We start from the raw sequence: 15,884 nt of genomic DNA on the forward strand, positions 1-15,884 counted from the left end.
TCTGATTTTCCACCAAACAGTGAGTATTCATTCTCTTCCTCTTAACTTACTTCAACCATCCCCAGAGTCTCTTCAGACCAAGTCCACTGATCACTTTTATGGCTATGGACCAGAGCTCATTGTAACAGCCCCAAGATTGCCTGAATCCTTAAGCTCTCTGTAGCTCTTAAAGGGTCTGGTCTCCATAGCTGCTTCTCACCTGCCCAGGCTCAGGTTAACTTGGATTCTGCTTTTCCAGGTAGAAACCCTGTCAACTGGAACATCTGGTGACCTCTTGCCAACCCACCTTATCCACCCACCATAGGCCATACTATGCTTCCTACTTTCCAAAGTCTTAGACGACATGTTTTCTTTTTTTATATCCAGAGCACCGATCTTTCTTTTTCTTTCTTTCTTTCTTTCTTTCTTTGACTGGTTCTCCTGGAGGTGGCCCTACTGTCTTTCAATACTGGTATGCTGAGATTTTCTCCCATTGCCAATATTTTTTTCCAGAAAAGATTTGCATTGTGCTTTTCTTGTAATGTCGTTTTTACTCAGCAACCTCTTGCAAGTCAGACATCCCTTCACTCTCAGTATTTTCAGTGGATATTTCAGTGAAGTAAAGCACAGACTTAAATATTATTTAATCTGTTTCTTTTGATCTAATCTATATACTCCACGGCTTACAACCAGTAAACCCTCCTAAAATGTTTAATTTCCTAAATTAGTGTTCTGAGATTTTACAAAGCATCAAGTTGCCCACATGTGTAGATAGTAAAAAGTGGGGCTATTTATTTGTCTATCTGCATACAAAAAATGTGAAGAGCATTACTGACTGGATGATTTAATTTTTTTGCTAGAATGCACATCCATTTTCTAGTGAAACATAACCCGTGGCTGTATGATTCTTTGAGTGGAATGCATTGTTTTGCCACGGTTATTGAATGGAAAGTAGACAATGATGAAAGCACATGTGTAGCGGAGTGTGAAGAAACATCTTTTGATCAAGTCGCATGCAAACCACTTGACTCTTCAACTTCACACTAAAATCGCAGAGTACAATGTGCAAAACTTGCAGGTGCATTCTTGTTGAGTAAGCAAAAGGCTTTCTTTTAAAAATGCATAATCCATTTGACAAATTTCTTCTTCTGTGAGAACTCTAATAAGAAAAACTTATTATCATTACATTTCTCACTGTATGTTTTCCTTCAATGAGAGTCACAGTGGCACCATATTAAGCATTAGAGACCAGGCCATCCCATCCTCAAAAACATTTTGTGTACTTCCAGAAGAATACCCAAACACTTCATCTAATCCCTTCATCCTGTCCTGGACTGCCCCGGGTCCTCTCCCGTTGGTCATGTCCAAAACTTCCCCGTAGAATGCCCTGGGATGTCTCCTAACTATGAACACAAACCTCTTCAGCAGGCTGCTCTTAACCTGAAGTGGTAGCAGGTTCTACTCCAGGTTCTACTCCAGCTTCTACTATGTTCTTCTTCCTCTCACAGAGCGAGCCCAGCAACCCTGCACAGGAACCTTATTTTGGTCCCCTGTAGTCACCCATTTATTATTTTGGTCTGTGGCCAAATTCTTTGATCAATAAATTTGAAATTGTAATCCTATGACAAGTGAAAGACAAATGTTTGTTAAACCAGACAAACTAGACATCATAGTCTTGAATGCTTAGTTGGAAACCAATAACTCTTAATCAAAAATCTTTTTTTTAAATCATTTTCTGAAGAATTTTTCTTTTGTGTTATGAGGTAAAGTACAGACAGAGTCTGAATTGCAAGCTTTGGCTCTATGATAAGTCACCTTGGGTATGTCATCAGGTGACATGTACCACCACCACTACATTTAGGAAGCATCCAACCACGATATGAAAAACAGCATGGCATTATTAAGGTGTGAGAAGTATGGAAGCAATGAACAATATGAGCTTTTAATGAAATAAAATGCGGAAAAACTCCAAGGTTCATCCTGACACACACCATTTTTTTGTCCAGTTCTGACTAAATTTCACAAATGAGGGCAAGGTCTAGCACACTAATCCAGTTTAATCTTAAGAAGTTGAACTTAAGCTGAGAGTTCAGTGCTCAGAGATTAAGCAGTCATCCACCAGTAACAGGCAACAATCTGCCGCTGGAAGTCATGAAGCAGCCAGCCATTGTTTCACAACTGAGCATTCTTGGCCAGTGTCCATGAGGTTATGAATCTTGAAGAGCCAGTGCATCACAATGGTCAGATAAAAGGCATTTTATTTTCATGGTTTTATATGTAGTGCTAAACGTGGGATGTTACCATTTAGTGGCATGCAAAATGAGGTTGCTCTGTTGTCCCTTTCTATAGAGCCGCATGGTACAAAAGGAAGGTGTGTATATCTTTGCAAAGGTGCATTCCCACAAAATTATGATGAACAGTGTGTAGGCCTTTAAAGGTAATGGCGGCATAAGGCACCTGTGCTTCACAATGAAGTGACAAATTAATAATAATAACACATTTTATTTCGAGGCACCTTTCTAAACCCCCAAGGGCATTGTACAAATAATAAAGTCATAAAACCAATAAGCAAACATGCATGTAAACACATAGATATATCTGTGGAACTGAACATAAACAAAGCAAATAAGAATACAGCCTAAGGTCATCTAGTGTAAGCTAATCTAAATAAGTGAGTCTTAAAAAGGGATTTGAAAATGGTTAGCGAATCTATGTTCCAAATGTTTTGTGGTAGTGAGATCCAGTGACAAGGAGTAGAACGACTAAATTCCCTGGAACCCATGGTGATCAGGCATGCAGGGTGGGTGATGAGGAGAGTACAGAGTGGCAACATGAAGTGTGTTATACTCTTCCCTGCAACAGTTCCATAGTGACCTCAGATAACTAATACCAGTTACAGTAAAGACCACTGCATGGCATCCATGACCTGAATATGATCCAACAACAGCAGTCATTCTGAGGTCCACTAAAATAGGCAAAACATCCAGCTCCATAGTCTCAGAGGCAGGGCACCACTATGTATCATTTGTACATTTTTTGCCAAAATAGTATGTGATATCTAGCACCTGGGACACATGCACCAGCGGAGATCCTTGTACAAACAAGGTTTTGTAAAAGTCTTTCCAGTAGGTATTATATCATCGAATTATGATCAGCTTTGAATCATGCACTGATTATAAAGTAAAGGACAATAATATTTTTATAATAACATCATTTCTGTAAAAAGATTAACCAATAAAATAACATAAGGTAGCTCACCTGCTACAGATGGCATCAAGCTGGTTCTTCAGTGCTGCCTTATGCTGCTCTACAACATCTCTCAATGGTACGGTCATATGTTCTCGATGTTCCCCCTCTGTGCACTCCAGGCACATGGCTGTTTCACAAGACTCGCAGTAAAACTCCATTACCTGTTAGAATATGGAAGATATTGTCTGTCTAACAAACGGTACACTCAAACCAAGAATATGACATCTTGATCATCTTGCTGTTTTGTAATTTTCAGTCTAATTATTTATTGAATTCAGAACATATACTGTACACAGTTAGATACAAGTGATTTTATTTGTGGCAAGTAGAAGAGTAAAATAAAGATTTTTTTTTCCTTTTACCATTAATTTCTAATTTTCTACATTTATGTGAATGTTGCATATTGTGCATGCATAGATTTTAGGGTGAACATATTTTCAACGTCCCAAACTGGGACACTTATGTAGCATATATGTGTGTTAACTCGTGCCCATGCATAATAACTAGGGATGCACCGATACCGATACCAGTATCTGGTATCGGCCTCGATACCACATTTTCTAAAATACTCGTACTCGTTAAAAGTCCCCCGATACCGGGGACCGATACCACAGTCTGAGAAATGTCTATGTTTGAGCGGCGTGTAAGGGGTTAATGACAGGCACCGAGAGCCCACCCCCAGGCCCCGGCTGCAGCTCAGAGCGGGGAGAAGGCGAGGCGAGACATGTCAGCCGTGTGGAACTACAGTATTTCAAAATGAATGAAGACAACAAAACAAAGGCGGACTGCAAATTGTGCTTAGCGAAATTGTCCAGAGGAGGCTCAAAAGGTAGCGCATTTAACACAAGTAATTTAATCAAGCACCGAAAATCCCAACACGACAACGAGTACAAAGAGTTTACCCACGCTTCTAAACCAACACAACCCACGCTGCAGCAAACTCTTGCAAGACGAGAGAAAATGTCCAGAGACAATCCACGTGCTGTGAAAGTAACACAGGCAATTATCGAGTACATTGCATTGACTGACCAGCCACTCTCGGAGGTAGAAAATGTGGGATTCCTGCGTCTCCTCCATGTTCTGGAGCCCAGATATGATGTCCCAAGCCGCCGCTACATGACTGACACGGAGCTGCCTAAACTACACGACTCCGTGAAAAAACATATCCACAGCCTACTGCAAGCCTCCTCTGCGTTTAGTTTCACCACGGATATTTGGACAAGCAGTGTTAGCCCCGTGTCGCTAATTAGCCTAACCTCCCAGTGGATAGACGAGAGTTTCACGCCGCAACGAGCCATATTACATGCGAAACAATTCCGCGGCTCGCACACCAGCCAGGCTATAGCGCATGTGTTTGCCAAAGCGGCAGAGTTTACAACAAACTGAAAAAAATACTTGAGTTGCACTGTCACTGTTTAAGTTTTTTTTTATAATTATTTATTCTGTAATATGTTGCATACAACATGCTTTTCATTTTAAATAAATGTTCTTAATTCCAAACTAGTCCCTTGTTTTTTTTTGTTAAATTATATGACTAAAGCTGTTACCTGTAAATTTAAATCATGTTTTTATTAAGTACTCGGTATCGGCGAGTACTGAAATGCAAGTACTCGTACTCGTACTCGTTTTCCAAAAAAGTGGTATCGGTGCATCCCTAATAATAACCATCCTCATTTGTTTAATGCCTGCTTTGTCTCATCATCATCAGAGTGGGATGAGAACAGGGACAAATAATTTCAAAAATAAACAAATAGGCTTCTACATCAAATCACTACACATTTTTTGATTGAGAGCTGCACAACGCATTGAGTGAGTACATTGCTTTCTCTTTTGTGTGAGTGGTGGTTTGATGGCTGTGCCAGCTCAGCTATGTTAGCACAATAAAACCTTTTCAGATGGGCAGCTGGTTAAAGCATATTATTATATTTCAGTTATTTTTTGGGATACAGGGATGCACATCATGAAATCGACTCTGATAGCCAGGATGGCTGCTCGCCTTAGTACTATTGCACCACATGCTGTTGTTGTTTACTTGCCCTACATATTACTTATCACATGGCGATATAAATGTTGTGACAAAATCTAAATTTCATCTTTGAGTTTTCAGCACAATAAGACAGTTTTAGGCAATCCCATAATGCAACTTAGACCAACGTTGTCTATGTGTATGATGTGTGAGCTTGTCAGTCTGTGTACACAATACCACTAAAATAAATAGCAGGACCTAAATGGAATATTGAACATTTTTTATTATCTTAAAATGCTAAAAGCAAATTGATTTTGAGCAAAATCACAACAGTAGATTTTGCTATATAAAAAGAGAATTTTATATTTTTGCAACAGAGTGAAACATTTTACTGCTAAAATCATGTACTGGTCAACAGACTTTAATTTACTGTCAGCTGCCAGATCATTCAGTACCAAGAAATTTTATAAAAATAACATACCAAGTATCTGTTTTCCACCAGTACATGATAGTACATGTATCTAAACTGATATAACAGCTAATGTACAGACCCTCAAGGCAGCACTGATACAGTAGGTGTCACTTCTACCCTGAACAAACTACCTAAGAAAGCTAAACAGTATCAGTCTGTGTTTTATTTCATACCAAATCCATAAATGGGTGATGATCAAAGTAACAAAATGAATAGAATTCAAACAGAAACTCTTGCTTTTCTGGGCTTACATTCACAGGTTATGTCTCTCTGTCCACCAGACCAGGTGGCTTACCCACTTTCCCGCCATCAAGCGCTTCTTCTCACATTGACTCTCCTTGTCTTTCTCCTATTACCTGCTATACTCAAGGTGGAAAGAAGCACATCTAAAGGAATAAATAGGTAGGATCAGGAGATGGAAAGAATAGAGCACATAAGAGGCAGACAGGCGGTGTGAAAACTGGGAGCTCAAAAAGTATCAAAGCTCTTAGTGTCAAAATTCATTTGCAATCTGTGTAAATATCTTTGCATAATGTTTTGATATTGTTTTTATATTGTCAGACATGAGAGCTGAGAGAGTGTTTTACTGGTTTGTGCTTAACAAATAATGGGAAAGAATTAAGTGTGATGCTGCTGTTTACATTTGTTGCATCTGTTTTCTTAGAATGGAAGAAGAGAAACCCTGGAGGACCACTGATGTTGAGCCCCATACTTACAAAGCCCTGCCTCTTCTGTTAGAACATACTATGGAAGACAGCTGAAAGCCGACATTCAGATACAGACCATCTTCCAAGAAGTATAGAGCTCTGCACTTCTGAAGATCCCTTTCAGTTGAGTATGGCACCCGCCAATCATTTATTTTGGCATGATTGTGCCCCACCTTGGTCCTTTGTTCCTGCCTTTATGTACAGTATTTTTATCATTATTAAAATGTTGTCATTACACCATTATGTGTTCCAGTTTTTTGGATGGTATTCATGATTTTGTGACTGTTTTTGTAAGGTTAATGCTTATAGTTCCTATGTTGGGTGCCAGTCACATCACACCAAGGTCATGTGACATATTCAGTCATCACTCCACATCTATATATGATAATAACAAATAATAATTCTTTACATTTACATAGGGCAGCACGGTGGTGCAGTGGTAGTGCTGCTGCCTCACAGTAAGGAGACCTGGGTTCGATTCGAGAGTCCTCATTTGCATGTTCTCCCCGTGTCTGCGTGGGTTTCCTCCGGGTGCTCTGGTTTCCTCCCACAGTCCTAAATTGTGCTTGGTGTGTGTGTGTGTGTGTGTGTGTGTGTGTCCTGCGGTGGGCTGGCGGCCCTGCCCGGGATTTTTTCCTGCCTTGCGTCCTGTGTTAGCTGGGATTGGCTCCAGCAGTCCCCCGTGACCCTGTGTTAGGATATAGCGGGATGGACATGACTTACTGACTGTTTATAATTTTCAATTATTTTTGTCATTTTCTTTTGGTTTTTAATTTTGTAAGCATTAGTTGTTATTTTCCTTGTCCATTGTTTGTGGAACCTAGGTGGGCAGGGCCCCTGTCTGTCACAACTGAATGCTCTTTGGATGAGTTTTGTTAGCAGTGCTGTTTCTGCACTTTTGTTAATAAATCCTTTTTTTATAAGGATGCTGATGGAATTTGTCTCTGTAAAAGCCAGAGTTGAGCAGTACTCTTTCTTGTGAGACACATTTAGACTGTTTTTTGTATTTTGAACTTTAAAAACCTGTTCAACACTTGCAGACGCAGAGATGCCTGAAGCCTCACAGATTCCTTGGGTCAGTCTCCCCTAAGTTGAGACCTATTTCGGTGCAGGCCAGTTAGGATTCTGGCTTGTATTTTGTGGGACTTTTTGAAGGGCTCTCCCTTGCATCATTTATGTGCTGCAGCCATTATAGCATTGTGCTGCCTGGAGTACGGGCCTGTTTGTGAAAATGAGGCCTATATTTAATTTTGGTAACCCAATTACACCTTGGCAATGTAAAGCAGAAATGGTCACGTTAATAGTAGTTAAATTCAGGCTTGTTTAAGATAATGGAGAAGTTGCCAGGAGTTAGAGAGAAACTGAGAAAAGAAAAAAACACATCAAGAAATGTCCTAGTACAATAAAATTAAGGCAATAGATACTAAACTTTTAGCAGCATCCTGCAATTGAAAGAGAATTAAGGATCTACATGATGTTTATAAGCTTTATGATTTGAAAAATCATTTATGTACAGTCTACTGTAGATTGCAGTGCAGCAAGCATTGAACCTACATGCCTCATCAACAAAGTATTCTTTTCTGAAACTCACTTTAAAGTCTTCAACCATCACACCTCCAGCCATTGAACGCAAGTCTCCAGTTACTTCTACTGCCTACTTTTATTGCCATATCTATTGAGCCGGCTACTCTAAGTATGCAACTGCTTCTACTGCTCTACCATTTCTAGTGTCTGCTGTCACCTCCATTAAGCCACCTACTTCAATATACTGTATGCTGCTGTTTCTTTTGTGTCATTAATTCAAGCTTATGTTGCTGTCTCCATTTAGCCTCTAACTCCAATGTACGCTGCCATCTCAGTTGTGTTACTTGTTTCAGTGTCTGCTTGAATTTCTGTTAAGCCACCAGCTTCAATATTTGACCCACCAGTTTCTACCCTTGTAATTTAACATGGGTCTGAACCTTGATGCTCTTGTCACTCATGATGAGTCACCAGATCTTATCTCTCTTTCTTTCCCCTGTCCAGCACTCCCATTGTGGCAGTTTTTAACCTGATGGTCCCTTACAAGCTGGTTATCCCTGTCGAATATTTAAAATACCCCTGTTCTGTCACAGTGTCTTCTTAATTCTCAGGCACATTATCTCCTGTTAGGTACTGTACCTTGCCATCATGGTTAGGGCAACACAGAGGTTTTGCTGCCACTGCTGCACTCACTGATCCAAGAACGCTACAGGACTCCGGACAAGAGCATTCTGGCTCGCGCTGCAGCACCTCCATTAGGTTGGTAATGAAGAAATTATTCTGAAGAGCAGCCACACCTTTCTCTGGGAGGATAGAGGTTTGTCTGCACACAGGGCATGACAATGTCAGAGACTGCGGAGGAATGTAATTCTGAAGACACCTAGGGAATAAAAGAAAGTTGGAATAAATGTTACTTTCTTTTTTTGATCTTTCCATCTAAATATTTTCATTATGTTTTTAAACAAATACCACAATGATTTATGACAGTTTGGTCGCATCTTCCAACAAGTCAGTCACCTGCTTATGATTTTCCATCTTAATTTGTCTTAACTTATAGCATAAAGGTTTTTTATTTATTTGTTATTCTGCATAATATTTGTATTCATTCACAACAGTTTTCATTTGCTTTATAAGTACTATTGTTTGTCCATCGATCAACAGTCTTTTTATTTTTAAACCCATTTCATCCAATTATGGGTCATACTGTACTTTGAGTTTATCACAGCAGTATCATGGATTACCAGGCAGACACCCTCCTGTAAATACTCACCAAAACAGGGTTAACTCAGAATCCTCATTTAACCTAATGGGTGGGATGGTGACAGAGTGGATATGCTGCAATCTGAAGAGTGGATAGGCTGCAACTTTATGTATTTATCATTTTAGATTCCAGTACTGTGCCCTGTCATTTTCTGTGTGGAGTTTGCATGTTACTGTTACTTGCATGTTGCATGTTAAAAGCTGTGCAGAGCTTTAATGTACAGGGCTCAAAAACTGAGGAATGATCTATCTGCTACTATAAGACATGCCCCCTCAGTCTTAGCTTTTAAATCCTGGCTGAAGACTCATTACATTAGTTTAGCATACCCTGATTAGAGCTGCTGCTTAGTTGTGCAAATTGCATCTCTGTTTGCTAGTCATTTGTACAGACATATAACTAATGCAATATTTATAATCTGTTATTGGCCTTCCTCTATTCAGTTTCTTATCTCTCAGTATCTTGATGGGGCACTTGGTGCCATTGCTCTCCTGCCTATGGAAACGTCATCTCAGATACTGGAAGCATTGGAATTATCAGATGGAAAGATTCTCTTATCAGACCGGATGGCCCTGTACAGACTCCACTGTAAAATATCCAGGAAGGGTAGGTGGCTAGTTGGCCAAGGTCTTCAGGACTGATTATGTCTGACTTTGTCTTTGATTTTCTTTTTTACAATTTGTATCTCCTCCGTTCTCAACTGATCATAGTTTGTCAATTGTTAATGACAGATACTGCTGGCTTCTATTTATGTTAATAGAAGCTTCTACTTTTTTCTGTGTGTTTTAACATATCTGTGTAGTAATTCTGGATTCAATATAATCTATACTTGTACAGTATTTTACCTGAGGATATATTCACAGCAGTCTCCATCTGCATTTAGTGAAGAGTAATACAGTATATAAAAGTAAGTTATATTGTATTGTATTCCTGCTTCTGCCTGGGTTTTTCCCTGGGTTCTCTCCACACAAATTCTGACCAGGTAGATTTTCTTATAAATAGTAATATACAATTCAATTTCACTGCTATTTTAATTTTAAAAAAGCACATTACAAAAGTCATGCATGCTAGGTTTCCTGATGTCACTAAATTATCCCTTATGAGTCAGTGAGCCCTGCCTTATACCGGCACCAGGTCCAAGATTATTGTTCACCTTGTGTCCTTACTGCCGGGATAGACTCTGGCCCCTCTGGGAAACACTCTGATCTCCCCATGATCCTGAACAGGTTATAGCAGGTTTGAGAGTATATATGCATGTAATGAAGTTATAATAAATAGTTTGGTGTATAAGTTGAAAACTGTAGTAGCCAAAGTAAAAACTCAGCCACAGAGATAATATGCAGAATCCACACATTTTATCTAAGAATAAATAATAATTCATAATTTCACCATAATTAAAAAAAAAATGTATAAGTTCAAATAGTGGCACATAGGTTAAGATTGCTGACTCACAGATCCAGTATTCTGGGATTCCATGTGAACATGTGAGTTTTGTTGTCTGCACATACTCCCATGTCTGCATGTTTTCGTAATAAATATTGTTCCACTGTCTGACCAGGGATTCACATCGCTCCCCTCTCAATCTCACAACCAAGCAAATGTCTAACATTCATATGTTCAGGTTTTGGGAAGGAACTGGAGTGGCCAGAGGAAAATCAGACAGAGTGCATTCAGACGCCGACCTGGGAAAGCAAACTGGTCTTCAAGCACTGTGAGGCAGCAACACTCTACCATCATGCCTCGCATTCACAAAATAGATATTTTCCATTTTTTTGTAACGTAGATTGGCTGTTTTTGAAAGAGTTTGAGAACGTAATACTTACAGCCAACAGTATAAACAGTGTTCATATGCAAAGTTCAATATAACCTGTGGATGTATGCACATATGTTTCTGTGTGTCATTCTACCTTCAGGCTACTAGCAATGTGTTATACTGCACATTAAAAAACAGAATGGAACCTGGCTGTGAAATATGACTATGTTTTACTATGGCTTATGCAATATCTAATGAGTGCCTGTGTGTGAGCTCTAAAATGGCTCCATGTTAGTGAGTATGTGAATGGGTCCTGTGATGGACTGGCACACTGTCTGCAGATGGCTCCCTGCCTTGTTCACAATACTGCTAGCATAGACATTAGCTACCTGCAACCCTGAACTGAAGAAGCAAGTTGTAAAATGAATGGATAGACAGATGCATGTATTTATAAATCATACAGACATAAATAGCATGCATAAATCCATCTTTTTGCATTTCAAACTGAACAGCATAAGATTCAGTTTTGCATGGGAAGAATCCTAAAACTAAACTAACAACTATTGTATACTGACCTTTCACAGAATGTGTGTAGGCAAGGCAGAACTTTAGGGTTGTGGTAATGGTCAAGGCAGATACTGCATACAAGGAACTGTTTGTCTATCTGTCGGACCACAGGACTGCTGCTGGACTCTCGCCTTGCCATGGTAAGCAGGGTAGAAGAGATGCTACAGTTGGTAGGGTCAGTTCATCTATAAAAAGAAGAGAGGAAGAGATAATAATACACCAGCCACCTGTGTTGTTTTATTACTATAAACTCCATGTTTTCCAAAGCTGAAGAAGTCCTCCTTTGGAAGCAAAACAAATAACAATAACTGCAATTGAAGTATTTCAAACTCTCTGTGAACTTGGAATAAATTAAACAGATTTCGTAATGGATGATTGCACATCTATTATGGTGTTATTTATGTTGTTTAAGCTATATCTTAATGTTTGCATTCTAGTTAAAGGCAATATACACAGAGACCTCAGCATCATCTTTTAAACCCAGCATTATTTAGCAGTTTTCAGTTTTCTTTTCACCTAGTGCTTCATAATGCAAACAAACTCCTAGTCTAGTCAAAGCAGTGCTTATGTTCAAAGTGAAAATTACAACATAACAATCTCAGCGCTGCTTAGTCCAGGGTCACAGAGGCTTGTAGTCTATCCCAGCAGGTTTGAGCACAAGCCAAGGCCTAATCCTGGACAAAAACAAGAATGTTAAAGATAAGAAAATCAAGTACAAAAAAGAGCAAGAGAATCTTTTCTCACAAATGCAAAAAAAGTCCAATTAGAACGCTGGGGCTGGCTAAGTAACTGTCTCTTCTAGCATGAACACTTCAGTTCTGCAGGTGGACAGCACTGAAAAGGCCAGCCGTTGAGTGGCAGTGGAGCGGGTGTCGATTCAAATTATAACACAATCTAATTCCCACACACATAACATTCTCAGTTAACACCATGAGATGTTGTGTTATTACTGTATACAGTATATAATGATGCAAATGTCTTGATTAAGCTGGGAATTGAAATAAGTACGAAAATTGAAATAAGTACAAATATGTTCAAAAACCAGGGGAAGTTGACACTCATTGCACACCCAATCTACCTGGAAGGAGGTCTCTCTTTCCCAAGATTTCCTTTAAAGCTCATTGAGGCATTTCTTGTGTGATTCTGGGCTACTCAAGAAATACATTATTGTTGTTGATGGAGGAAAGCTAATCTTATGTGTACAATCTCAGTCTCAGGCTCTGTGAGTTGAGACATTCTGTAGTGTTTTATGGTTTTTCTCTAAGTGCCAGAAGGTATTCTCACATTCCAAAGATGTACGTATTACGTTCACCATCATAGTGTGGGAAGGTGTGGGTGTATGTAAGGGACACCTATGAGATGGAGTGACACCATGTGCAGGATTGGGTCCCATGTAGAGCTCAATGCTCCGGGGATAAGAAGGAACAGATAATGAATTAATACATGAATGAATGAATGAGCTGAGTCAGTGTGAATCAGCTGAGGTAAATGAAGGTGCCTTTTGGTGGATGGGACCCTCATAAAGCTTAATTATGCTTTGCAGATGATGCTGACAGCAGAGACTTTAGCTCCCCATAATCCTGTATTAGAATAAGCGGTGTATCTTACGTGAGGATGGTGGGCTTTACAGGGACTGATTTAATGGTTACACCTTGGAAGGAGTTGGATGTGGCACCTGTTAGAAATACAGAACAAATTTAATTCTTTTATTTTGAAAGAAATAAACATTTCTAGTGTGAGATAAAGCTCCCCTTCCATGCTTTTCAATAAGGAGAATATTTTGGCAAATTAATGATTCTCCAGGGAAGCCTTCATCAAAAAGTATAAATTATTAACACCTTTGTTTTTAATTCACTGCAATGCCATATTCTAGCCCAGTTGCTTTATGTAATCCTTCGTTGCTTGGACCATGTTCCTAGAAGTTGCATCTCATTTTGTTATGTATATGACAATATAAAAAGCCACTATTGTGATTTATTTGCTGTTAAACTTGGTGGACTTTTAAAAGAAATTTTTGCCTATTTACATCAAGTTATCTTTTGTTTTCAACACTGGTTTGTTTTTAACTTTGATTTTGAAATGCCTCTTTTACTAATTGCTAAACTCTCTGTTGCTTTCTTGCCTGCCACACCTTTAGTTGCTCACTTCCTGGTCCTTTCTGCTTCGGTGTGTATATCCTCATGGTGTCAGAGCAGCACATATGCTTTCCCATTCTGTCTTGAACCTCAGAAAGCCTGCCTCCGATGAAAGCTAGTGACATCACTTCTGCTGCACTTTCAGCTCCTTCCTCTCTTGCGTTGACAGATAAAATCTAAAAGACACTGGATGTGAATGTCTCTGACAAGAGCAACTTGTAGGAAGACACGCTGATGCTGTCCTCTCCTCTTACTTTTAATGTTGCCTTTTGCTGATTCCCCTTTTTGACAATTAAATGAGGTTGTTCCAACTAGATCCCAAACCTTTATATGTCTGTGTGTCTTCCCGGGTTACAGTGGGTTCAGATTAAAAACACATGAATGAATTGGGCTAGTGAGAGTGAATCTGTATATATAAAGGTACAGTGTGCTGGACTGTCTTCTTGCCTAGGGCTGATTTCTGCATTGTACCTGAGGCTGAGAAGATAGGCTTCAGCACTTCATAATCCAACATTAAAATTGTAGTGAATGAATAAGAGAATGAATGAAATAGACCAGTGTGAGTGAATCCAAACAGATGAAGATACCATGGGCTCATGTCCAGGGATGATTCCTCCTTTTATACCTGATGATGCCAGGACAGGCATTAGAACAAGTGGTTTAGGATAATGAATCAGTGAAACAATGGACATAAAGGTGCCATGTCTGGGGGTAGACCTTCCACACTAGGGCTGATTTCTGTCTTGCACATGAGGTTACCAGAATAGTCTCTGAGTCCTTATTGAACTAAGCAGGTTACAGAAATGGATAAATGACTATGTATAGATATTTTCATCGAGACTCTCCTGAAGAACTTTTGCCTTCCTTGTATTTGCTATAAATGTGCTCCAATAGCAGGGTAACCTTGGCTTGTGAATGTACTTCTGTTATTCTCAATTCCTTGATGAAAATCCTCACCAATGAATGCAACAAATCAGGAGCCACAGACACAGACACAGGACGTGATCTGAAACATCTGCTCTTCGGTGCTTGAATAATTTAAATCTCCCAGTTGTGAATAGGACCCTGACAAAATGATAGTGCTTTTATTCTCTCACAGCAGGTACATTGGGAATGCATCCATTTCGCAGAGGCATTTATTACAGTATTATTTATAATGAGCAAACACATAGGGGCTGTTATGTTCAACAGTTTCTTTCAGTAGAATGCAAAAACAGGTACAAAAGTCATTTTAAAAAGCATGGTTGAATGAACACGCATTGTCACCATTTGAGGTAGTCATGATGGGACTCAGATGGCTTTTTGTTTTACTGATAGAGTCTTCATCTAAACACAAGACTAAGTGCTCTGACTGTCATGGTGAAGGAATGGAAGTGGACTAAACAGGCTCTTACAGCTGTCAGGATTATGTGCCATTCATTTTTACATTCTGCCTTTATATCAGAAATCTAGTGAAAGTATATTTTCATTTTCTCAGAAATACAGACCAATTAAAGCAGTTATTAGTACAAGCCCACTTTAATTGATGCTTATAAGCTGTAACTGAGTAATATGTTTCCAAAACTGGTGCCACTGCAGTTAGCACTTCCAACTTTGTAGACAAGCATTTCTAGTGACAGACTTCAGCCATCATATGATAGGTGTCCAGTTCTAGGCCCAGTAAGTCCCCGTGTGAAACTTCAGTGTCCTCCCCGTTTCTGTACCTTTGTCTTCTAAGTCAGGCTGATTGTGAACTTTAAAATAGCTTTTGGGTCAATGACTCAGAGGTTCAATGAGTGTAGATATGTTCTGTTCTAACCAGGGTTGGTTCATGCTGTTAAAATGGATCCAGCTTCCTTCAGTGCTGTAAAGGATGAAATGGATTCAGATAATTGATTAAAGGTACAGCTGCATAAGGGCCTTTGACTGCATAACCTACAGACTTTGAAATGATTTTCCTGCTTGCATAATCGATTTTCCAAAAGTTCAACAATTAATTCTTGGCTGAAGATATCCCACTTTTTCATTTTACGCCCTTATTAAAGCTGCTGGTACAGCTGTTCATACTACAGATATGCGTTTGTCTAAAGTTAAATTGTGCCAGTCCTCATGACTGGCAGTTACTAGACCTTTTGCCAGTTTCTCTTTTTGTCTCGGAATTATGCTGTGACACATGGTGCCATCGCTGCCTTGCATAAGCTACAGCTTCTTGCCACAATAAATACATAGAAGTGGTTGAGAATCCTTGATGCTATCAGTGACAGACAGCAAGATTAAATTCCTAGTTATGGACTTTGA

General features: G+C 39.3%; 1 protein-coding gene across 2 annotated transcripts in view; it reads right to left on the minus strand.

Moving 5' to 3' along the window:
• The window catches only part of LOC114650710 (tripartite motif-containing protein 3-like), a 126,207-nt gene that overhangs the window by 84,594 nt on the left and 25,729 nt on the right, over nucleotides 1–15,884 (minus strand). For both annotated transcript variants that reach the window (XM_028800518.2, XM_051926750.1), the window contains exons 2-4: nucleotides 11,481–11,657; nucleotides 8,534–8,774; nucleotides 3,238–3,389 (exon numbers count right to left, since the gene is read on the minus strand). In XM_028800518.2, coding sequence (XP_028656351.2) covers nucleotides 3,238–3,389; nucleotides 8,534–8,774; nucleotides 11,481–11,611 — 524 coding nt within the window. In that variant the 5' untranslated portion in view covers nucleotides 11,612–11,657. The remainder of the gene's footprint in view (nucleotides 1–3,237; nucleotides 3,390–8,533; nucleotides 8,775–11,480; nucleotides 11,658–15,884) is intronic.

Source organism: Erpetoichthys calabaricus, chromosome 4 (assembly GCF_900747795.2).
Source record: "Erpetoichthys calabaricus chromosome 4, fErpCal1.3, whole genome shotgun sequence".
Taxonomy (NCBI): Eukaryota; Metazoa; Chordata; class Cladistia; order Polypteriformes; family Polypteridae; genus Erpetoichthys; species Erpetoichthys calabaricus.